General features: G+C 41.1%; 1 protein-coding gene across 4 annotated transcripts in view; it reads right to left on the reverse strand.

The window, feature by feature from the left end:
• GLIS3 (GLIS family zinc finger 3) overlaps positions 1 to 26592 on the reverse strand; it is a 494000-nt gene that overhangs the window by 31384 nt on the left and 436024 nt on the right. For all 4 annotated transcript variants that reach the window (XM_068552881.1, XM_068552879.1, XM_068552883.1 and 1 more), the window contains one exon: positions 17259 to 17427. In XM_068552881.1, the coding sequence (XP_068408982.1) occupies positions 17259 to 17427 (169 nt within the window). The remainder of the gene's footprint in view (positions 1 to 17258; positions 17428 to 26592) is intronic.

The raw sequence follows: 26592 nt of genomic DNA on the forward strand, positions 1-26592 counted from the left end.
TGACAAAAAGCCCTTTAAAAAAAACTTAAGACTTTTCTCTCCCATTTTTAACCACTGACTTCTCAATTGAGATGCTGAAGGAATAAAAGAGATCAACCAAGGGAAAATCTAGTCACAGTCTGAGTTTGTCAAGCTTCTTAAAATGCATTTCAAATACTCTGGGTTTGGTGAAATTCAAAGCACATCTTTTGCCAGACCCCTTTTCTGCTAAGTTTTAGACCCGTTTGCATTTTAAGGGAAATTTAATCTGTATGTTCCTGATTCATTTACACTTAGCTCATAAACATTTTGTTCTGTAAGACATATCTGAGGTCCAAGAAGTATTATAAGACTTTATTATAAGCCTCTCTAGTCCTATTCTCTTTAAACAATACATTTTCTTTTGCCAAGAATAAATTAACTTAAATCTCAAAGGTCAAGTGTGGTTTGAAATCCAGAACCCAAAAGATCTGTGTGGGTTCTGTGCTTGGCAAAGAACATTGCCCAGGGTGTAACAGGAACCTTACACACGATTTGGGACATCTTTTGCAGTCACACGTGCCAATCATAATGAGATTATGGTAGTTTCTGAGGTGGGACATACAGGTGTTTAAATAAGGTGACATCATCAACTAACCCGAGATATAAAATGGATAACTATCTATTGATCTTCTAATTGTAGAGAAAAATGGCAGGATCTGACTCACTAGGTTTAAAAAGACAGTTTATACTTTCTAACATTGAAGTTCCCTTGAAGTGTACTTGTGTGAACAGTGTTAAAGTTGAGCAATGACCATAGACTATCAAAACGACATTCTATCTGCCAGTTCAGTAGGGGTCTGGTGCAAGTGTGGTGGAGAAAGGAGCAGGGACTCTGTCAGTGCAGTGAAAAGAAGCATCACAATGATGTGCAGAGAAACTATATCAGCAATGAAGAGTTTAGTCTCCCCGCAAAGGCTCAGGTGATTGAAAACCTTCAATAGGCTGTTTCTTACACTGTATAGAAAGACAGGCTTTGTTTTATGCCAACATGTAGATGTCGCCATCTGTGTACACCACTTATTTCATACAAACAGGTCACTTCATTTTTCTGGGCTTTTTGTGTAGGGCCATAGGTGATCAAAGGGAGGATGAACCAGTCAAGTTTATCAAGCAATTTTCAACATTTTGAACCATAGTATTTAACAAGGCAGAGCTTCTACATTTGTATTGCCACAGTAAGAAACCATGGGATGAAATCTCATTTGTTTTTGCATTCCCCTTGCTGAGGTCTGATGAGACTAGGTAAGATGATGTAGGAACCAAGAAGGGAGGATTTGGACTGGTTAACTTACGGAGAAGACAAGTCAGAGGAGGCTTAAAGAAACTAGCTGGGTTAGGATGCCTGCTTAATCAAGAACTTATATCTTCACTCAGCTGGAAGAGAATAGTAACTGAGTGTCCTGTGCCTGGTAAATATATATTTTCCAAGCATATCATCTTAACTGGAATTAGCTTGAAAAGATGTGCTGAATGGCCTTGAGGAAAAACAGAGCAAATGAACGCCGGCACTGTCCTGAGAATAGCTATTAAAACTTGTATGCCGGGATTCCCCGTATAGAGGCTATTTTCTTGGGGAACATGTCCTCAATGTGTCTCACAGGCTGCTCTGGGCTTGTGGGAGAGGCAGGAGGAATTGTGAGATCACAGACTTTGCGGCTAGAAGGAGTCCACACCACCAACCAACACCAGAATCCTGTGAACGGAAGATCTCCAGGGAGTGAGGGAAAGGGGTGGATTTGAATTGGAAGGAAACCTATGTCATTGCTAAATAGCCATCTTTGGCAACTCAATTTTGTTTTTTGGGGGCAAAGCAGCAAGATCCTTTGCCTTCTTAATTATATTTCTTTGTTTGGGAATAAAAGATATAACATGCTCTTGGTGTTTTTTCAGTCTTCTCTTCTGGTACTTCTGCCACCTTTCCTTTCTCTTAAGGATTGACGGAGCAGAGATGTGTAGATGGAGCAAGTCGCAGTATTTAGAAGTAGGACCTTAGTATCACCGGCTTGATGGAGGAGAATAATTTTGTTTCACAACTCCCTCCCCCACAGCACATTAACTCTGACTCATAAATGAAGGTTTGATTAACAAAGAGTAGAAAATGTGTATGGGGAAGGGGAAGGAGGCAAAGATTGTGAGCAATATAAAACCTTACATTTTTATAATTCGGGATGATGTGACTATAGGGTGAATTATGATTACTAGCTATAAAAAAGGGGTGTATTCAACCAACTAAAAGAACAGAATTCATCTGAGCATTTTAGGTGTCATCTGGAATGTTGATTTCATACAACAGACCTCTATATCTATATTTAGATGATATATCTATATATAAATTATATATCTATGTATCTATCTATCTAGAGAGTATATAATTATATGCTAATTACAAATCATTCTTATCTATTTATTCACACAAGTTTCACACCCTGGCCATGCTCTCTTGGTTACTACATATTACTTAATGTAATAGCAATGTTGAGCAAAGGAAAAAAATGTGGAAGTACATACACATCAAGATTTTAGCATCATCTGTCTCAGAGACCTGGGGGGAATAAAATAATACTTACTGAGCCTTCAACTGACTCTACATTTTGCTTTTTGCTAATTCAGTCTGGACTTTTCACCATGTTATTCAAATAAATAAGATTATATGGTATAAGTTAATATAATTTCAAAATACAGTATGTCACTCCATATAAAGTATTAATAAAAATTTAAATATATACTATTCTAAATGAAATAAATGTACACTTAAAGTAGTCTTTGCTTTGGAAAGGAAAGAACTGGTACAAAAACTCTAACTTTTACATATATAAAGAAAAGATGAAAAGTAACAAGGTGTGATCTTGATTGTGATCCAGACAATTTCTAGGAACAAGGAAATAAATAAGAATTTAGCACTAAAAAGCCCAGTGTAAGAAACGAGTGCATAAATATGACTGACTTTCAAGTACAGCACATAGAATCAATTTTGTTACTACCTAAAAACACTACATTGTATTTGATTGAAAAATCTCTCACAATCTATTAACTTAAATTTAATTTTTATAAACTTGCTTACTTGTTAACTAGCTCATAGAAATAGAAATAGCAAATTAGAATCAGGGATGAGAGGGCAGGAGAGGAGCAGAGAAGGAGAGAGCCCTACTGTTCAAGGCAAGGCCCTGGGAGCAACCAAAAGCAATCACTAAATCACAGCAAGAGAGATGCCAGGAATGTTATTTAAAAAGCCAAAAAGACTCAAGAAACTTGAGTAGTTTGAGGCCATTTACTCCAGAAGCAAGCAAACAAACAAAAAACATGCATGCTTAAACAGAAACTTGCTCAGCAAAACCTAAAATGTTATTGTTACTGAAGGTAGAGGGGGCCTCGAAATCCCGTTTTCTTAGTGTCCTCACCTATTTTCCAACCTAGTCTTTTTAACACGCACACACATGGCCAAATGAATATGGTCTGAATTTTCTGCCCCAAACAAAAATTTTCTTTAACTCCAAAGAAGATGAATTAAATTTTTTGATACTAAAATAAATAAATAATTTTGATGCTGAGTATAAACTGCAGTGATTTATAATTTTTCTCCTAAGGAGTATCTCATTCCCCCGTTATGTCAGGACAAGATGACATCACTCTCATTCATTCTGAGTGACAGCAGTGTCCAAGAGCCAGAAGACAGACTGTCTGAAGTCTTTCTGGGTCCAACTCTGTTCCCCAGCTGCTGATCTGCAGTTGACATTTCACAGATTTCATTTGATATAGCTTACCAGTCTCTTCTTTGGCCTTTCATACTTCTTTGAAACAATAGAAGATTGTTATGTAAAAATGCACACAACAGACCAGAATTTTTAAAAAAAATCACTGCTTACCAGAAGCAGATCACACAAAAGCAAACCAGAGAACTGAGTCAACCATTTCCACTCATTTAGTGGAGGAGTTCATATAACCTTAGCATAAGCCATGGTTCAATGGTTTGCAAAAAAAAAAAAAAAAAAAAAAAAAAAGAGAGAGAGAGAGAGAGAGAGAGAAGGAAACAGGTTTTAAAGTGCTCACCAAAGATCTGGGGAAAAAAAACCAAAACGCCTTGGAAAGATTTCTGCAAATATTTATCTATACACACCTTGGGAAATGTCTGATTATTTGGGGGTATTTACTTGGCTATGCTCCTTCTCTTTTGTGGCCTGCTCCCACCCTCTGTTCACATTGAGCTTCCCAACCTTGCAGTGATGTGGGCCAGAAGCAAAGAGCTCTCCTGTTGATGCAGTACTCAATCTTAGATTGTTTCATAGAACAATAGGTCCCAATTGAAACACATAGAACTGGTGAGGTTCACGTTTAGAGAAATTGCAAATGACAGGAGAAGCAGACGGCTGTCGTAGAAGACAGATGGAGTAGAAGTCAGACCCCCCGGCCTTGGAGTGTGGCTCCATCCCTTACCAGCCGGGTAGTTTTGAATAAATTCCCTGATTTCTCCCAGCCTCAGTTTCAAGTGCAAAATAAAGATAACCTCGACTCTTACTGGGGATCATAAAATCTGAGATAACATATTCATTTATTCATTCAGGAGGTATTTACTGAACACCAACCAAGGGCTCCGATTGCACTACGGAGAGAGTAACACATGACACAGATCTCCGTGTTTGTGTGAGAGGAAGCAGGCAGTGAACAATTTTAAACCCACAAACTATGTATTGAGCTAGAGGAAATGAGTACTACAGAGAAAAATAAAGGATGCAAGGTGAGGGGCGGGGTGGACGATGAACAATTTTAAATTAGGAACTCACAGATATCAAAGTACTTTAAACAGTGAATGTCTGACACCTTTCCGATGATTGACACATGTTTATGGAATGACTGCTCTAAATAGAATGTACATTTAAGGTATCCCTGATTTAAAATGTACCCAATGCTTGAGAGCTGTCTAATAGCACTGTGTTAGAATATCTATGAAGCTCGAAAAATAAAAAAAACCTTAGCACTCTTTTCTCTCTTGACTATGGAAAGAGGCTTAAAGAAGGTGAGGCTTTTACTCATCTGGTTAATTTCCTAGTCCCAGGAGCAGTTAGTTGTGGTCTTCTGTAAGAGTCTCATTTTTTTGGTACTGGCTTTCCCAACGAATTATCCTGAGCTCACAAATCCATACAATCATAGAATATTTGAGCTGAAGGGCAGTGGAGCACCACTGTATCTAGCCCAGAGACATGAAATGATTTGCCAAAGTCACACAGCTAGTTCTCCAGATACCACTTTACCCCAATAAGGTAAGATGCTCTCTAGGGAAGATGCAAAGCAAGGCAGAGAGATGGGTTGAGGGAGGATGGAAGAGGACCCTTGTGGGCATCTGAGGTTTTGCTCCTCATCACCAGATGATGGGGATGGGGGGTATCAGCAACTCACTGCCTTTAAGAATCTGACAATATGATTCCCCAGTTTGCTTTGGTGAATTTGCTCATTTCTAAACTGGGGCTCTTCGTGCCCAAGCCAGGTTTATACCTTTAGTCTTTCCAGCTGGATAACGCCTTTCAGTTACACTCTTTCCCTTGTGTATAAATCCAAAGTATTTCTATGTCAACTAACAATTGTATTTCTTCAAACAAAATTTACTAATAGGCTGTGTTGCAAATCAAGCACATGTCATAAATATGTCTCACTTTTCTTCATTCGTACTGTATACACAAGCAGTGCAAGCCATGTGGGACTGTATGTTTTAGCACTGCTTTGGGGGTTAACACTTTGAAAAGAGGTGTTTTCATGATCAGCTAGATTAAATGTTGGTTGGTATGTGCTTTGGATAGTTCCCCCCCCCCTCCCCGCCCACCTTCTTTCTTCCATGGGGGTTATAGACCTCCCAAAGAAGGAAGAATGCATCAGAACAGCTAGTTTCATTGCATTCACATGAAAAATATTATTGATTTGCTGCCAGGGAGTAGAAATAATGAATAGAAACTGGTCTATGGTAGATTTGGGGAGGTATTCTTCATTCCCCCAAAGAATTGTGGGGTATCATCTGTAGTGGTTTTAAAATTCATCTGTGAAAACTAATCAATGAAAAATGGCTTTAGCAGTTGGCTGACTGCAGAGGGGGAAAAAAGGAATCCTTTTCAAAACCTAAAAAGAAAAGCACAGTTGTAAGGATTACACATCTGATTTAACATCTAAAAAAACCCCCCAATGATAATACCCCACTTTGTATAGCCAGACAGCGCTCCATTTTAGTAGTCTTTAGTGGTCTTTATAACGATTTATGAATCACTTCATGAATTCCTGGCTGACTCATCTGGGTGACTATAGTATCTACTTATACTTCCCTTCTGTCTCACAAAAGAGACACTTGGACTCAGTTCAATCCAGATTTGTTCCCGAATGAATCACAGCACGTTACTGGGGGAACTGCAAATTGAATTCTGCTTCTGAGACAATCAAGACCAGCTTTCAGAAATGAAGAAACGGCCTTGGGGAAGTGTGGGTAATTGCAACACTGTCCATCTGGGTAGGACCAAAGCAGGCCAAGAGCTGTATGTCCATCTGCGGACTCTGTTCCAAACTAGCCGAAGAGCTGAAACCATCCCCAGGAAGGGCTTAGTGTTTCTTTCTCCTTACAAGAGTCTGGGTCAATATTAACTGCAAATAATTTATCACATTGGACGAGACTAAGACTCAAAAATGACTGCCTGAGCCTCCACAGAGCACGACAAAATGAGGGCTGTGAAGTTGGCTATAGGTGAAATGATCACCAAGGCTTTTTAAAAAAGACACATATATATTATAATGAGTGAGTGTTTGTGGGAAATAGAAAGGGTAGAGTGTTCTGGAGGAACGTTTCTCCACTTGGGTTTAGGGAGTAAGTTGTAAGTCAAGAAAACAAAGTAATCAATGCCCAAGGCAAAGAAGTGTATTTTTTCTTGTATACAGTGACACACGGCCCACGGTATCACACTATTATTCCCCTGTGGAAATGCAAAGGGAGGAGGAGAGGACATCCAGGATATGTTACAAAAATGAATTATGCAGGACACATTTAACCAAGAGCCAGGTTTTTTGGAATATCTTGACTGCAGAATTGGCTGTGACTTGGTTGGTTGTCTATTTCAGAATCTGATGTGATGCGGAGAAAGGAAAGAAAAGTCTGATTCTGCCAAATCCTCTTTACAAAAAAAGTGCCAACCAGAAGAAAATTTATCCAGAGTGGTCTTAGACATTTCATGTCAAAAATTCTGCGGTGAAAAAAAATTCTGTAATGATATCGTCCCTTGCGCAGCTCTGAGTAGGTCAAAGCAAGGGGATTAACTCATAGTTCTGTGGCAAAGGGAAGACTTTCTCTTGTTCAGCATAGTGTTAGGCATAGAGTTCAGTCTGCTTTGAAACAGAACGCATTAGGTGAAAGAAAAACATTCGGAAGAAAGTGTGATGAGAATGCTAGATGAGAAATGAGAAAAAAAGTGTTATTTTTCTCCAAACATGAGAAAGAGAGGTATAGGCAGATTAAAAAACAGCTTCTTGCATACCTTTCTCATGGTCACAAACTGAAAACACAAGTCTCTTGACAACATCAGAAGGAAGAACTTTTAGAACTAGCTTCCAATGCAGTACTCCTGCCAAGTATAGCCAGGTGCCTTTGAAAGCCACTGCCAAATGAGACCTCAGAAGTCAATATAATCCATAAATTTGAAAAGAAACTAGCTGGGTGGTGGTTCGGTCAGTAATAATATGTGCTGTTTATATGTGCTTTTTTTTCTTCATCTGAAGGATGTCAGGTTACTATTGTAATAACCACAAATGAATTTTCTATACCTTCTCTTGAAGATGAGACTCAACAATTGGCTACAGAAATGAATGAAAAGAAACAGCATATATTTAAAAATTCACAATTAGAGAAGGGCTCTTGGCTCTTACAGATGGAAAGAGCATCAAATCCTCAGTTGTCTGCTACCATTTTGTATCTTCAGCACCTCATCCAGTACCATGCAAAGATAATTAATAAATGTTGGCTGTTGCTGTTGAAGAGACCACTGGTTCCAAAGACATGGCTCCCAACTTAGTGCCAATTCTTGTGTCCAGGTGGATGGTACCTTTGTCGAATTGGTGCAAATGGCCAGTTGAATATTATATTATATTTGTCCAGAAACCAGTTTCTGTTTCTGAGGGGAGAACATCTTCTTCAGGAGAATGATTCCAACCGTTACTCTGAGGAAGATGATTAAAACAGAGAAAAGTTTTTCTCCTTGCAACTAAACAGAAAACCAACTAAAGATTATTTCTCAGAAAAGGAGGCAAAAAGACTAATCCAAAGAACTTTGTCTCTTGGTTTCTGCTCACTTCAATAAACTCCTCACCACTAATGAACAAACAGTCCTTCGCTTGAAAAAAGATATAGTTTCTTAGGAGCCAATTTCTCCAACTATCCCCACCTGAGAGGGGAAAGGATGAAGGTGATTTCTAGATCACACTGTTAAAACATTAAGCAGAGGCTTTCCTTGGAACAGCCTTTTCTACATCAGAGATGAGGCACTTTGTAATATGTGGATATCTTGACTCGGGCTAGAACGGCTTGTGGGCTTTCACTTTGGGAATTCTGGCTCCATATGACTTGCTGTTTCAGAGGAAGCATATGAAAAGAACACATTGCCACATTTGAATACTATAATGGCTTAGCGAACTCCATGTTGCTTCACGCTAATGCACTAAAGTAGAGGTTTCAAGAAAAGGAATTCTATTTTACCTCAAGCATTCCTTGTTACTGTCATGACTCACTTTCCTGACTGAAAATCCAAGGGAACTAAAAAAACATCATCTTGGGCTTCGCATGAAGTGGATTTGTTTGGAATGTGGGAACGAAATAAAGATGGCTGATTTGGCATTCAGAGGTGAAACAACTTCATTGGCACTTAAAAATTATAGTTCCTTTTACAGACCTTCTAATAGATGGTTTGTAATGTGCGTTTATAATTAATCTAAAATGCTGATATAGTGCATTTCAAAATTTAAAATCCATGGAAAACAAACTGACGTGAACGAATACTTGAACCACAAGTCAAGCCATTTGTTTGCTGGAGTGACACGTGTGTGCTCACATCAGCATCTCCCGCTTCGCCATGAAGTGACACAAAGGAGAATGTGGAGATGGAAGAGCATCAATCAGCTGCTCAGGGTTACTGCTACCTTTCACACTATAAAAATGAGTTTGGACTTTATTCTAAGTATGGTGGGAACACAGATGTGAGCAGGAAATCCTCAATGATTCAATTTACATGTTAAAGGGCAGCAGCTCCTGTTGTGGTGTGGAGCAAAGGCCAGGTGTGCTGGTAGGGTGAAAGTAGAAGGTTGTGGGTAAGCAAGACTGGATGTTGGGAAACCAGTTAGGGGGCTGTTGTACTTGAGACAGGAGGGGATACTGGTGAGCTGGGTGTGGAGGAGTGGAGCTGATTAGGCTTAAAATGTATTTGAAGGCAGAGCTAATAGGACTTACAGGTTAATTCTATATGAAAGTGCTTGGGCAAAGGGAGGAATCAAAGTTGACTCCTAGGCTTTTTAGGCTTTTAATAGTTAGCTGAAGACAGCCATGTAGACCTAGCTCATTATTTTCCTCCATTATCAAGAAATACATTGGCCTCTGGCAATTAGGCTCATAAAAGTTTTGCAGACCACACTGCATTAAGGAGCTTGGGCTTTATGTAGAGAACAGGTTTTTGTGTATTTGGCTAAGACAGGTACCCTGGTGACTCTGGCATACATTTCAAAGGCCTCCATATCCTGTTAGCCACCCAGAAATTTAAATGAGAGATAGATCAGGGTGGACTATGGCAGCTAGTTCAGCAATGCCTTGTTGTAGCTGTTGCTGTTTTATTTTTCTTCCAGAGGAGCCATTCACAGTCATTAGGTAGGTAAGAAGAAAGTAACAAATATCACCAATTTCCCTGTACGTGTGACTATTACGAGTGAGTCAGGGTGGCGTATTTATAAGAAGTTATTAGTAAGGTGAAGATCTCTGTGAGAAGAAAGGTCATTCCAAAGGCCAATAACCCAACTGATATTTTCCAGAGAGGATGAAGTATGGCTGTGGTCATGGATCAATATTTAAGAAGTTTTAAGACTGGTGGGCTATACTGCCCTAGAATAAACATCAAGAAGTACCAGGAATTTTCCACAGATTTAAAGAAAACAGAACAGAAAAAGGACCTCAAGCTTTTCTGTCTAAGATACAATGCTGTAATCTCCATTTTCAAGTCTAGGATATTGGAAGTTTCTACCTCTGTGCTCACAGCATCAACATCAGGAACAACATTCATTACATTCAGCAGTTCTCAAGTAGACGTGTGTGTGTGGGGGGGGGGGGTAGATTTTGGACCCCACCTCTCTTAATCTTGAACATCTGTGGAAGTCTCTTTTCTAGAAAGAAACTGACCCCTTAATGGGATGTTAAATGTGGATAACTGTTTTCTGAATGTAAAGTGCTGAAGCCCAAAGAGAAAGAATGATGCTCTTGACCACATGACATTAGGTGAGCATCCTATCAATAGACTCTAACAGAGGATGATGTAGATGCCAATACTCAGGCTGATAACAATGGATATTTGAGGCTTATATTTATTTTCTGACTATGGCTTTTCTCAATTATTTCAGTGATAAAGATCGACAAACTTTGTTTGTTTGGCCAGTGTTTGTTGCCTTATAAGTCAGCTATCTATGCATGTGGGAAAGGGTCTGTAATACACATCAAGGAGCCTCTGAGAGCAGTGCTCACTGGGTAAATTGCAACTAAATTATGACACATAGCAATGTGGACACTTCTTAATAATACTCAAGTCTTCTCTGTTATAATAAGAACAGTGAGGCCAAGTTATTGATATTAGAGCTCTAACTTTCAGATGTTCGGCACTTTGTCTCTAACATGGAGGTAATTTTTTTTTTGACACTGACTCTTCAAAATCTTCTTAAATAGGTCATGACTATATAAACTACAAGCTTGGAATTGCAAGGGACAAAATCGTCTTTACAAATTGTGTTAAAAAGGAAAATAACACAAAACCCATTGTGTTGCCTTATCAGTCTAGGATATGGAAAGGACAGCCTTTGTCTGCTTGAGGACCAGACAAATCATTCGTACATTCTTCATCATTTCTTCTTCTGTTGGGCACAGAATATGTTCTGAACTCTTGCTGGGTGGATAACAGGATATGGAGGCCTTTGAAATGTATGCCAGAGTCACCAGGGTACCTGTCTTAGCCAAGTACACAAAAGCCTGTTCTCTACATAAAGCCCAAGCTCCTTAACGCAGCTCATGAGCCTCCTCCTGCATTTATTTATGAAGCTCCGTCCTCACTTGCTCTCTCTCCTCTTAGCTTTTGTATATATGACGTTGCCTGGCTGGGCTCTATAGACCTTCAGATTTCAGGGAGATATTTTTTCTTCTATTCCTCCCTCCCCAATTTTGGGTTAGGTACTCCTTCTGTATGCCTCCACAGCCTCCTGTAGCACCCCTTCATAGCATCCAAAATTACGACCACCTATTGACCAGGTTAGCTCTTGCTAGACTAGGTGCTTTGAGAGGGCCGGGCTCCTGTCAGTCTCATTGACCACTGTGTCCTCAGTGTCCAGTATATTGCCTGGTGCCCAAATACCAGCTGACTGAATGATTCAATAAATGAATGAACCTCAATGTTAGGACTGATTTTGATAAACTTTAATATTTTGTATGATGCTTATGATTTTAGCCATTATTGCACACATACTAGAAGATTAAAAAGAGAGAGAAAAGATTATGTGGAGAGAGAGAGAGAGACAGTGTGTGTGTGTGTGTGTGTGTGTGTGTGTGTGTGTGTCTATGGAAAAGCTGAGTGGGTGAAGATATCAGTGTCCCTGTTTACTAAGAAAGTCCTGGGGAGGGAAGGACAGCAAAGCAGCAGGCCTAGTTTTGAGCTGTTCAGATACTATAGATGCAAATATGTGGGAATAGTTGGTATTGAGTACCTAGTATTAAAGACCACAGGAAAGCAAAGGGACCCCAGCAATGGGTGATGGCAAGAGACTCCTAGCAGTGTGTGTGTGTGTGTGTGTGTGTGTGTGTGTGTGAACATATGTATTAGAGCAACTACGTATTGTATAGAAGTATGCAGGTTATATAAGATGCTGGAGCTTTGAGGTCACCATCCTTCAGACCAGTGAATCAAGGGGAGTAATCCTTTCTAGGAATCTCCCACCTGGGCAATGGAAGTTGGCAATGGCCCCCTGTTTCCTAGGCATTCCCCTCACTGGCCCTTTTCCCTTGTCAAACCTGCCTTAGCAGGTTTGAACCCTGGAGGTTACAAGGAAATTTTAGGTTCCTGCCCTCAAAGAACTAATAATTCAGTTAGCAAGTGGACATCTGGGAAATGGAAAATAAATGAGACAGATAATAAGGACCCAGCGATTTAACTGGGGAGCTGCAAGAGGCAAGGAGGCTTTCTGGGCTGAAAACTAAGCCAAGCTCCAGGCTGATAACATTTAGTCAAGAATAAGATAATGAGGGAATATCCTTACTCTCTCTTTAGGTAGAGAAAGATCCTGAATTAAGATGCAGAAAACAACCAAGCTAAGTCAGTGAGCAGGTTGGTTTGACTAGAGCTAAAGAACTTTACATAATTGCAAAGACATGACATAGAAAACAATTGCTATTTTTAACCCCTTGGCATCCAGGAAAGCTACAATATGTTCCCAATGGTGAATAAGAAAATACTATCCGTGAAGACCAGCCCTGGTTACCCAAAGGCATAGAAAGACTGCACATATATCAAAGGCCCTAGAATTCTAGCAGTATCACATCTGATATGAATGGAAAACAGTAAGGCTTCCCAATACTTCATACAGATTCAAGAAACTGACATTCCTTATTTAGTTAAGGTGTTTAGATTACTTTCTCCAAAAAAATTGTCCCTAACATTCTCTGCTGTTGATTCCTGTACTAGAATGCATTCTCCACGGGGAGAGCACATCCTTTCCTTGTTTTCAGTCTTCTCTGGCTCAGAGGTGGGGCTCATAGGAAGCCCTTTACATGTCGCTCCACTCTGGTAAATCCACAAGTCCCCTAAACTCTGTCACTTATACTACAGAGCACACCATATTTGTGGCCTTCTTTAGAAGGGGAGAGGCAGCCAACATGCTCCTGAACAAGATGAGTGACACAAATCCAGCTGACTTATTCTTGGGATTGCAAGATTTCTCCACCTCAAAAAGGGACTTCCATCAATGTTTGTTTTCTCTGGTCTAAAAGACATACTTTGAAACCCAATAAATTAACATTTCCGAAGACGCTGAGTTCCCACTGTCGTAAAGTACCACTGGCTCGTTCAATATGACATAGTAAAACACCACTTCCCATAATAATTTTAAATCAACATTAGGTGATGTGATGTAGTTCGACTTAAATCACTGAAACGATGTGTCATTCAGATCATAATTCAAAATAAAAATGGAACCTCGTCAAATTGAGAGAACTTGCGTTTATTTTACGGTGGTAAGGATCAAAGAAACAGATGTTAACTGGACAGATGTGGTGGACCTTTCCTGACTTATGACAGTGACTCAGCCTATTTTATTAACAAGTTAAAGCTAAATAAATGATGAATCAATGCCCGCAAAGCAGGAAAAAAATGCCAGTTTCCCACTAAAAATCGCAAAGTGGATAATCTTATTTCCGTCAGGAAAACTGCTGGGGTTTTTACTGGGGAATTTCCCAGGCAAACAGAGGCAAAGATATATAAACCCAAAGCGGAAGGTAAGCACATTTCCTCTTAGTGTTTTTATGCTGGACATTAGTGCAAACGCAGTGAATAATTCAGGGCTGTTTCTCCAGTCATCCTCATCTCCAAACCTGATTGGAAGAGATAAGCCTCCACGCCCTTGCTCCTGCCACTTGGGCTGGCATAGGAATGGGGCTCACATCCTGTGGGGAGAGCAGAGCAAAAAGGCAAAGCCACAAAAGTGAAAATATCCACTTCATTCACCCAGTCATGCAAAGTACACCACCTTCCTCTGCCTCTCCATTTTCCCTTCCATGATTATATTATCAGCCACTGCAATCATTTGACAACATCCTCTGGCTTACAAACCTGAATCTCTCAGCCATGCCAAGGTTGCCTGTCCTCATGCCATGTAACAAGCTAGGTGCTTTATCTGTTTTGGTTCATCTAATGCTAATTCCCCATGAGTGCAAACTAAGGCTCAAAAGAGCTAAGGAACACCCCATCACCTATGTGTTATTCCTGCCCAAAACGAACTAGTTTATTAAGGAGGAAAAAAATCAGACAAGTCCAAACTGTGGAACATTCTGCAAAATAAATCTCCTCAGTTCTTTAGAAACTGTCAATGTCATGAGAAAAGCAATAATAATAATAATGAAGAAGATGATGATTTTTTAAAAGCTGGGAAATTTCATTAGAGTAAAAAAGACTAAAAAGAAATGAGAACTGTGATCCTTAGATCCTGGATCATAAAAAGAAAAGAAAAAAACCTCTAGCTATATAGAACTTTATTCACACAATTTGGGAAATCTGAATATTGACTGCATATTAGACAATATACATTATCAATGTTAAATTTCCTGAGTGTGATAATTACATTGTGATTATGCAGGCAAAATGTCCCTCTTAGATCTTTCCTAAAGTAATTAGGGTTAAAGCTCATTGATATTCCCAACAATTTCTCAGATTGGTTCAGAAACAACAGGCAAGTAAGCAAACAGACAAATAAAGGATCTCTCAAGTCAGAAAGAGAAAGAGACAGAAAGAGAGAGAGAAGGTGGCAAAATGTTAACAATGGGTGAACACGGGTGCAGGGTATATGGGTGTTCACTGTGCCATTCTTGAAATGTTTTAATACGTTACCAACATTCAAAAGACGAAATTGAAAAAAAAAATTATAAAATAAAACAAAATGAAATGTTAAAAACAAAACCAGAAACAACCCAAGCAGCAGGAGCATCCAAGGAACACACTGAAACAATTAGCAACTGTGAGAGCTGGGATTTAATCAGATGTTTGGGTTGCTGTGGTTTTTGACTCTAATAATGGTTAAAATCTTTTTCTACATTGATTCTTTTAAAGGCTGTGTACAAAAAAGAAGACACACAGATTACTTTTTTCTTATATTCTTGTAAAGAGTCTGTATAACTACCGATAAGATGAGACAAAGAGGAGGAGGTCCCTATGGATGGTTTCTTAGCTTCACTACCTTGTAGGGTATGATGCTTGGCCAGGCAGAATGAAATGGGATGATGAAAAGCCCACGGATAATATCATTTAAAACTCAACTGGGAACTAAATAAAATCCTAAAATGAATAAGCTCATCTGAACTTATAGAAATACATCCAACAACTGGCAAGTCTGTGAACTTAATAGATGATTATCATTTGCACTGCTTTGCTGACAGATCCTGCAAGAGAAGGCTAATAATTTGTTTACACTTAACCATGTACATAGAAGTGTTAGGATTAAGTCTAACATATTCTGATCCATGTTTCAATTGCCTACCAGACACATCCACCTGGATGTTTTACAGCCACCTGAAAGTCAAAACCCTAAAGTCCATTTATTGTCATTCCTCCTTTCCCGCCCTCACCTCTACTCAACACCCTCTTTTCCTTTGTTAATGGCACCATTTTCCATCTTGATGTCTCGGGGTGTAACTCAGAAATGAATTTTGGTCCCTCCTCTTTACCCCACACATATATTAATAATTAGTGATTCTGCCTCCTAACTAATAGCCCTTGAATAAATTCTCCATCCTTACTGCTTTGCCTTAGCTCAGGTCCTCATATTGTTCATAAGGACTTCTATAATAACCTCCTTCTTATTTTCCCTACCTTTCGTCCCTGCTTCAAGCCTCAATTACTTTACCATCTTGTCACCTGAGTTCCTTCTCTAAAATGACAATCTGATGTGTTTCTCTCCTAATAAAGGGTCTATAATGGTTCTTCACTTCCAGTAGGATCAGGGGTAAAATCCTCAGCATGGTTGTTCCCCATGAGCCAACCCATTCTCACCTGACTTCATCCGCCATGTCTACCTGATGATGCCACCTGAGTTACTGGCACCTTGCTCCCTCCATGTGTCCTTCCCCCTCTCATGTCTTACATATGTCCCTCTGGCTACCTTGGATGCTCTTCCCCATTTATCCATCTGGAAGAGCCTTAATCTTCCTGTAATGCCTAGATTACTCTTGTCTTTCTTTTCTCCCCCTCCCCAAGGCACAGATAGAGCTCCTGTGGCACCTTTGTTACATCATTTATCCAGCCAGCATTACTATATGTTGTTTGCACGTCTGTCTTCACCACCAAATCCTATAATGGCAGGACCAGGTTTTAATCATCTTTTCATCTTCAGCAAAATGTATGACACACAGCAAGTACTCAACAGATGCTTATTAAATGAACAGATGTATTAATAAAGGGTAGGCATAAAATTTAAAAATATGGCTTAGTGGACTTAAAAACACATTAAAAAACTCCTAGACCAGGCCAACACCAACAAAACCACAGACTGCTGGTGAAATCAAAGATTCAAAACTTTTACTCCTGTTGCCTATTCAACCCATTATTTTGTCTACCAAATGCCTACTATTCCAGGATTGCATAGGGGTGCCCACAAGAACTTTTTCCCATGGATGTCTAGGTCAATTCAAGCCAGATGATGAGTGGAGAGGAGAATGAAAGAAGTAGTACTCTGTCCACACCACTGGAGGGCTGGGCAGTCCAAAGACAGGGACCGAAGTGTCAAGACTGAAAAATTTTCTCCCAGAAAATCCTTATGACGGTGGTATCAACATAAAGTATTCAGTGAACAGCCCCTTTCTGGTAGTGCGTATAAAATCCTGTGCCCTTTTATGCTATATTCTTAAGATAACACCACTGATCTATGTGCTGAAAGTACCATCTTACATCTGGAAAACATGTCAACCTGTAGGGACATTACCTTAAAATTGAGTCCCTGAAACAAACTGAGGAACGACAGGAACATTCTCATGCATTTCCCCAGCATCAGACACTTCATTGGGCTATTGCCAGTATCTTTATTTTTTTTCCCATGGAAAATAAAACAGATAATGAGATATTCGGTTCACGCGTTTTGTGCATGTACTTTTAAAATGTCACCTTTGGGTAATTCAACCCACCAATGGATTATTAATAAACTTCAGCAACTGTCAAAGCTCTTCTTGGTGGAGGGAGGTTTGGCGGTGCCACCTATTAGAAGAGAGAGACGGATGGCCTTACCTCTCAGCTCCCACGTCCGCAGCTGTGGGTGCAGGTAACTGGGAGGAGGGGTTGCGGGAGCTCCCCTGTACATTATGTCCCGGAGAAGGGTGACTGACAGGATGTGGGGTTGGCATGGCCCCAGCAGCTGTCCCGCTTCGGCCTGAATGATTGCTGGAGAAAACTGAAGCTGAAACCAAGGGAGAACAAGCATCAGACTGCGCCCCAAATGAAGCACGCACTCTTTAAATACTGAAGGCTGACAGCAAGCACATTTTAGGGGCTTGTTTGTTTTTTCTCTTTGGTGCTTTTAAGGGAACAGTTCTCCCCTTATTGGATATACACAGCTTTTGTGTTCATGGCGGAACAGGTTCCCCGGCTAATGTGCCTTTACTGCGGTCTGAGGAGTCCATGTTCAGCTCGCTCCAGGCTGACATTCACGGTTCGTCTCATAAGAGCTGCCTTGCCTGGCAAGTTCCCTGTCTGGACACCGTATAATTAGCCAATCTTGTAATGTCTGCACCTGGGCGAAGGTCTCTGTATTAGCACTTTTCAGTCACAGGGGAGGACAGTCAGGTAACAGAATATGCAGTCTGCTGACCCAGGATACAACACAGGCCTTCTTCCTCTTCTCGGTGCTGCAGTGAGGCGCTGTGGGTCGTGCCCAGTCTCCATGTCACTGCTAAATCAATGTAATGAGAACAGAGCTTCCCCTGATCCTAGTACCAATGCAGCATCCTACATTCTTTTAACTTCAGAGTCTAACTGACCCTGGGCATTTCCCAATGGTGTGATGGATAAATGTACTTAGTCTTCAGCACACATGACTCCTCTCCCAACACCACAAAATATGGAAAAGGGGCCTCAAAAGCAGCTCCGGGATCTTCTCCCGCTGTTGTCTATTACGACACAGAGAGTGAGTTACAGCCTCGTTGTTGGGGCCAGCCTAGCCTTTGAGAACTGTACGTGACCTCAAACTTAAATATGTGCCCATTTAGATCGGCTAATTGGTACCATGTCACAGAAGAAACTGGGGCTTGTCACTTTCGGAGTCTATCACTATCAGAGAAGCTCTCTCAGTGCCTGGATCTACTCAGCAGACGTCTCATTATGCTGCAATCATACCAGCATCATTATGCTGACTCTCTGTAACTTCCTTCTCTATACAAAGCTATGCCAAGCTTTATACCCATCTTTGCTCTTTTTGAACTTACTCTACTGATATCAAAGAATAAATGGATTTTTAAAAAATTTAAAAAACCAGGTTCAGGATTAAGAAAAAGAAGCCACATAATCAAAGAGATTTGAAGGTTTAAAAGTTCAGGGAGCTGTATTTTTAGACCAGCACCACTTTTCTCCAACCTCTCCAGGATAGAGTTAATACCCCCAAATGACCCAGCCCCTGAAAGCTTAATCCAATGGAACAAGAGTTCAAGTACTTAAAGGAACTGGTGAAGAAGCAGAATTATCATCTTCGCGCTCAAAAAGCTACTGATAGGAGTGTGATCTCATTTGAAGGTTTTATTTTTGGTAAGTCAGCATTGTGTCAGGTTAACTCTTGTCCTTAGACGCCTGCATCCTCCACAGTCTTCCAAGTCCTGAAGAGGTGGTGAGACTAGAAAATGCTTACCAGCTCAAAAGGGCAATGCAGAGCTTCTGCTGTGTGTCAGCCTCCAGAAAAGTTGCACATTTGCAAACTCGCTAGAGTCACCTTATGGATCACTACCTCATTTATGCTCAGCTTGCTCAAGCAACCACATTCTGCTTGTGTTCCAAATAATAATTTTACCCACGGGAGAAGGCTGTTTGGATTGACTGCGGCAATAGTTTCAATATGGTGTTTGTCAGCATGAAGCTTGGTGTTTCATATACTATTCCAAAAACTAATGGAATAATAAGAAGGTCACAGAGACACTGTGGAAACAAGCTAACTTTTTTCTGCTTTGATGTAGAAACGTGAGCTCTCCTATTTATTTTGTTGTAGTTGCTGAATGCACCCATCACTTATTATCCGCTGGAGGTATTTTTGTATATATGTGTGTGTGTTTTTCACAGAGAAGTGCTGCCTTGCTGTTTACAACCCATGAGCAACAGAGAAACTTGGTGTACACACTCCATGCTCTGCTCTATGCTTCAGTAGAAAATGTGCTGCTTCCCACAGGCCTACATTAGCTATATTAGCCATGTTTTTGCATTAGCTGCAAAGAAATAGGCTGGGAAATTTGGTATTGTGTGCAGCCTGCCGCACACTGAAAGTTAGGCCTGGTTAAGGTCCTCTCCTTCAGACCGCTTAATAGCCAAGACCAACCATCCATCATCATGCATCCATCCATCTATCCTCCAACCATTAATTTTTAAATTCAATATTTATTTGGTGCCTACTACATGCTAGCCACTCTACAATATGTGTGCCCCTGTCCTTGCGGAGGTTGCAGTTGAATGAGGGGAACAGACCTCCATAAATCATTATACCAAAATACTGAGACTTACTAATACAGAACATCAAACGGTGTTCAACACTTTAACACACTATCTTATTTGTGCCCCCCAAATCCCAAAATGTGACCTAAACTCTGGCCAAATCAGACAATTGACAACACCTCAAATATGTCATGGCAATTTATGCTACTGTGCTTTTGCCTGTAATGTCCTCTACCTTTCTGTACTTATTTTAATATTTTTGCTGTGTGTGCAGAGTTACTTGCATTCTTCTCATTCCTCTCTCAGCAGCCAATTATTCCACAAATATTTACGGAGTACCTACCATGTGGCAGACACTGAGCCAGGTTCTGGGATAGACTAGTGAACCAGACACCCTTGGTGCCTACTGTCTCCAACACGTCATTCATGTTTGTTGAGTAAACAAAGACGAACACAATCTGAATGCCACTGGAGCCCGTCTTGGGCTCCGTGAGTAGGACAAGGACAGAAAGGAACATTTATCCACCAACTCCTGTTCCCCACTGGTAAAGGGTGATACTTCTCTCACACTTCCAAGTAGGCACATGCACCACAGTGGTTAAAGGTTCTCAGAGATGCCCAAGACCAGGGCATCAGAGAAGCCTGGGGACAGAAAGCCAGTGCAGTTGAGGGGAGGTGCTGCCAAGTTATGCCTGGTTGTCATAGCAATGGCCGCTGGTAGGAACACGTGGTGAAGGGGATGTGAGGTGGGACGTAAGAGGTGTGTGGTTTAGGGCTGAAGGCTCAGAAACATGCCCTCCAGCTGTGCTGAGGTCACGTGTTGACTGACCAACAGTCAAACACACATCTACAGCCCTTCCTTCCACTGCTACAGCCAGTGAATGGCACTGGAACAGGCAGAGACCCTTTGACTGGGGACCCCACAAGAGGAAGAAAGGGGGGCTTTAGGGTTCAATTTAAAGTACATAAAAAAAGTGTATGAAACAGTTTCTTACGTAGGGTGTAAGAAATCAACTGTCAGCAAAATGAAGCCTGTGACTTGCCTCTATATTCTAACAAATGGGATGAGAAATGTAAGACAAATTCTCCTCTGGTTAGATAACCTAGAAGAGGCTTATAATTCAGTGTCTACACAGAGCACTTTGCATGCAGAGTCCAGGGCAATGTTTGTGGATGTTGCCTGTGACCAGAGATTCAGAGGAAGTAACAATAGAGCATGGCTTTCCAACATTCATCCAACTCCCATCTCACATATCCTGCATATAAAATGGACAAAACTCTGGAGTCAGGTATCCGTGGCTTCAGTAGGATTGCCTTTGACCTCTACCAAAGAGCCACATTTCTTAGAAATTGCCACTATGGCACAGGAAATGCCTCTTACTTACACTGACTTCTAGGAATTTCCAGCTATCAAAGTCATACATCCAGGATTCTACCTTACTATAGTCTAAGAATATTCATTCATTCAAACACAATTTTCCAGCCCTTACTCTGTACCAGGCAGGTGCTGGTCTCTTAATGTTTGAAGTCAAAAACCTGAGACTTTCACACAGACCTGCCCACCACAACAAATACTTACAGACAGATGCTCAGGCTTTGCCAAGTGATTTTTTTAACCTCAGGAAGAAAATCTCCATGTCAGAGTGCAAGTGTAAGGTCATTCACAAAAGGAAAAATTTCCTTCCATACACACTCAAAATGATTTTCCAAACTCCACTAATGGGGCATACAATGAGGCCTATCAATCAAAGCATAAGGAAGAGAACTGAACCCTCCAGCATCTAGGGCAATATTAACAAAACTGTTGTGATCAAATCAACCAGCACACACAGGCTACCTATGGGGGCAGCCTTCATTGTCTAGTGTCACCTCAGGGGTCAGTGTTGATTTCAAGGCTGGAAGAGGGCTTTTAGGTGAGCCTCTAGACTGCACTGATGACTGGCAGCTGGAACAACTGATTAGGCACGGGGGAGCAACATATTGGAAATTCTTATTGCTTTTGTGATTAAGAGATGGTGGACTCCCCAAGGAAATAAAAGCTTGGTCTTGAGATGAATTCGTGAGCCCTACTTCCAGCAGAGGACCAGGAGCTGGCCTCCCTGCTGCTTTAGTCTTTCTTTCTCTCTGGGGCTTAGCTCACTACAGTCCCTCATCCCATCTCCTTATAGAGGTAGGTGGAGGTGACTCAGTTGGGCTTTTTAATTTTGACAAAGCAGCATTTGTTGATCTGTGTGGTCCCCAGATGCCATCTCACCAGCTACTGGGACCAGGGCATTCTAGGCTCGAGCCTTTAACTGGCTCAGGTTAGTTTGGGTTAACAGGCAGCGCTCTCTCTATCCAAATGAAAACAATTATCTGTATGTCTAATGGGTATGGACAGGGCACCCTTGGGGACACTTCAGCTGTCATGTATTCATTGTGTGACTAGAGAAAGGCAAGGAGTTTTTCAGGCAAGGAAACTTCCTGAAATGAAGTCTACTTGTCTCAGGCCCATCCCCAGAGACAGGGAAGGCTACCATAGGCATTGTTTTCGTGACTATGTTTTCATCGTTTTAGAGGGCAGGGAAGAAGACCTCCCTTGTCAGGCTGAGGTATATTAAAAACAGTCAACTGGAAGGCATATTTCTGTTCAAAACTGTATGGGGGGCTTCCCCGGTGGCGCAGCGGTTGAGGATCCGCCTGCCGGTGCAGGGGACACGGGTTCGAGCCCTGGTCTGGGAGGATCCCACATGCCGCGGGGCAACTGGGCCCGTGAGCCACAACTGCTGAGCCTGCGCGTCTGGAGCCTGTGCTCCGCCAGCAAGAGAGGCCGCGATAGTGAGAGGCCCGCGCACTGCGATGAAGAGTGGCCCCCGCTTGCCGCAACTGGAGAAAGCCCTCGCACAGAAACGAAGACCCAGCACAGTCAAAAATAAATAAATAAAAATAAATAAATTTAAAATTAAGATTATAAAAAAACAAAACAAAACTGTATGGGCAGCTAGAATCCTGCTTCTCAAGCTTTAATTTGCAAACAATTCACCAGGGTAAAATATTGATTCTGATTCACTAGGTCTTGGAGGCAGCAAGTGCTGAGATTCTGAACTTCTATCAAATTCCCAAAGTCCCAGGCAATGCTGAGGTTGCTGGTCTGGGGACTGCACTTTGAGCAGTAGGTGTTGGACCATATCTCTGCTGTATTTCATCTTCTTGCCTGCCCCATGCCCCAGACTCAATAGATAACATTTATTTAGTACTTTGCAAACCTTTCTCCAGTTTACTATTGAGGAACTTGAGGCCTAATCAGGTTCTTGATTAGGTTACCTGGCGTATGTAGGTCATGTGGCTGGTAAGTAGTGGACCTGGAATTCGAACTTGGGAAACCTCATTTCAGATCACATGCCTCTAACCATCACACTATACTGCCTCTCAAATGCAAGATGGATGCAAAAACAAAGGCATAAGAGTGTTGACACTGTATCAGAACCCCTGCATACTCCACTTGTAAAGGCTGCTTGGAGTCACTAGGCACTCCTCCTCCACCACACACAATGCACACGGGTAGTTTTAACCACCAAAATGCTGGTTAGGATCCAAAAAGTAGATTCCCATTTTCGCTTCTATCCACCCTAAAAGCACTAAAGTGACCTCAACGTGGCTGAGAGAAAATTTCCAGCTCTGAAAATTAACTCAGGCAAGAAATTAACTGAATTATTTGGTTTGGAAAACAAACAGCTGGTAGGAGATGGGCTTTTTCTGAAATAAAGATTTCAGATGCTTGTCAGGAGCATGTCGATCCACTGGTGGGAAAGAAGGAAGGCAGGGAGGGGCTCTTCATGAGCAATCAGATATATGCACCTGTGACCACAAGCGAGCACGATGTTGATGTCGTGGGCTGAAAGGCCACTGCCTCTGTCAATAATGCAGGAAGAAGAGATGTGCTGGGCAGATCTCTTGCCACCTAGCAGTTACAGTAAATATGCTTTCGGAGTCATTTATGATTACTTGAAAAGCCATGGTGTTGCACTTCATAGCGGGCCTGCTCTCATAGGACAGGGGGAACCAGTCTTATCCATAGATTGTGAATTCACTTATAATCAGTGCCAGAGTTGGGACACAGAGGAATGACATTTAATGCTTGGTGGCTGGTACATGGGAAGAGGTATGGGCTCACTACTCATCTCTTGGGCATTATTTCCAGGGTCTGGGTACAGAGGCGTAAGCTAATCAATGAAATCAGGCTAAGTCAGCTTTCACAGAGATATTAAAAAGGAATTAGAGGCCCCATTCAAATGGTGAGCCCTGTCTTGTCTCTGTCTTTCCTCCTCAAGGCTCCCTCCAGGAGAAATTTGAACCTAGGAAGGATTCAGGAAACGGCTGGACTGCAATGAAAATTTTAGCTACTTTGGCCTACCAGAAATTGGGCACTCAGGAGCGATAGTGTCAGGGTGGTTATTAAAGGAACAAAGAGTACACACTGGGAGTCAGATGGACCTGGGTTTGAATCTGAGCTTTACCAATTACTAGCAATGTGTCTTGGGCAAGTCACTTAACCTAAGCTCAGTTTCTTCATCTTAAATAAGGATAATACCTCACAGGATGGCGAGGAGGATTATACAATATATAGGAAACACTTAGCATAGTGTCTGGACCATGGTTAAGTGCTCGACAAACCATCGTTGCTATTCCTTGCCTATTTATATTATTGTAATTATTCCTATAATTAACAGGATGGAGAAGACAAAGGCATGTTGCTCCAAAATGGTAAATCTCCAATAGAGAATGGCTTCTTACCTAAAGATGCATATAAACTGTGAACTAGAGTCATTTTAAAATGCAGAAGAGCATATACATCATACTCTCTAATAATAAGCATTTTTTGTTCAACTTTTCTAATGCAAGTTGGTATAAAGTGTTCAGGGCCTGTGAAAGAATCCTCATAGGGTTAAAATGTTGTACTTTATTTTACATGAGTAATACACACCTTCGAGTTACAACCCATAATGCGTTTCAATTTAAAAGATAAGTCATTTTCATGCATGACTGCACTTCGTTAAGGAGAGAAAATGGGCTGTTACTAAAATGTCAACACAATTGTCCCCCTTGAAGCTTAGTTTATCTTGAAGTATTTTTACCCTTTCAGCACTTCTTTGTGTTCATTTCTCCAACAGCATAAAGATCCAGCCGTGGTTAATTTTCAGAATTCAAAAAAGACTTCCCCTCAGTCATTCTGAAGAAAATGACCAACATGGGGGGTGACTGGAGTTTTGGTCCTCAATAATGAAAACTTGTGTCCCAATACCTTCTGCAGTTCTTTGTATTCCACCATGAAACCATTCAGTTGCACTGTTGTTCAGTGGAAAATGCTCTCATGACCTAAATCCACAAACCAGAGAGTTCTCTAGCAACGAAAAGGTCCCGGTACGGTCACTTGGAAGGCTGCACTTGAGGTTAATTGGAGAATGGGAGAGAGATGGCAGCTAATCCTTGCCTGCTCGCTATGAGCAGAAGGGGCTAGTTCCTCTTTTTCTTTCCTCCTAATGTCTGGGCACTTCCCCCCTCTTCTCTTTCTCCAGCAGGAAGGGTATCATTCTGTATTCTATCTGTATTAGGAAAAAGAAGCTTCTTAAGGGTTTGCCCTGTCAGCTCTCTGATCTTTCCCTTCTCCTTGAGGCATGAATAATTTTAACATTGCCAATCCCTAAAAATCTATTCTTTCTGCCTGTCTTTTTTTTCTCCCACTTTGCAGTGTAGAGTATCATTATCCAGCAGCCCTGATAAGAGGATAATGAAACAATCCCTTCTCAACTGGATCGGGTGGCTGTCAGAGTAAGGTGACACCACCTGTACATCCTTGACATGCTACCCCAAGCTAATTGATGGCAAACAATGGTAACTGTCACCTGTGCACTAAGACAAAGAAAACATACTCATGTCACCTGATGGGATAGCTACCTGGCAACTGATAAACAAATGTGTTAGGGAGATGTCCTATTAAGGTAAGAGAGGGTACATCTCTGAAGAATGTGCCTATTAACTCTGAGCTTAAGAGTGCTGCTGTTCACTGGGGAACAGAAATAAATAAGGTAAAATGAAAATTTATTGATGTCTGGACAGTTACATGAATATTCAGGTTCTCTTACAAATAGATATTCCCGCATGAGCTCCAAACATCTATGTAGGCTGCTCAATTACATTTCCACGTCATGCAGCTGGATTTATAGCCAGGAAAGAAGTTATTAGTGTTTGGAAGAGGATACATGCTTACATGCCTTTCTGGAATACATGGCAATACAACTAGAAGATAACGGCTGACGTCGTGCATGTAAATGCCAAAGGTTACCATCAAACATTCTGAAATACCAGGTGTAATTAACTTCATGTTAGGAAAAGCTTCTAAAACATCTGCATTTCAGAACAAAGACATTTAGTTATTACAAGTAGAATGGCATCACCTGGCAGCTCTCTCAAATTCTCTGGGACCAGCATTTCACCTCTCTTGGGTCTTTCCAGACAATGCATGACATATCTAACCTCAAATCACATACCGTAGCTTTCTTTCCTTCACTTCCCAACCTACACACTTATTCACTCGCAGAGCGTTAGTTATACAGAAAGTCAGTAAAATAATTTGAACGAGCAAACAACTCAGACTACTCTGAAAAAAATCCAGTATTGCCTCTGTGTGTTATGTTATCCCATTCTGAGCAGAGTAGGAGAGCAGAAAGAAAGAAGAAAGATGGAGCAGGAATGGACAACCATTCCTGGAAGTTCTTACAGGAATGATCCTCATCTCTTTTTTTGGAAATAAAGTCCGACTCAGTCAAAAAAACAGAAATTTTAGTAAAAAAAACATACTGGGTTCTCCAACTCCTCATTATTCATCCCTTAGCTATCTCCTACCTGTATCATGTTAACCACAAAAGATATTTCCTCCCTTTCAGATACTGCTGAG

Source organism: Eschrichtius robustus, chromosome 10 (genome assembly GCF_028021215.1).
Source record: "Eschrichtius robustus isolate mEscRob2 chromosome 10, mEscRob2.pri, whole genome shotgun sequence".
Lineage (NCBI taxonomy): Eukaryota > Metazoa > Chordata > Mammalia > Artiodactyla > Eschrichtiidae > Eschrichtius > Eschrichtius robustus.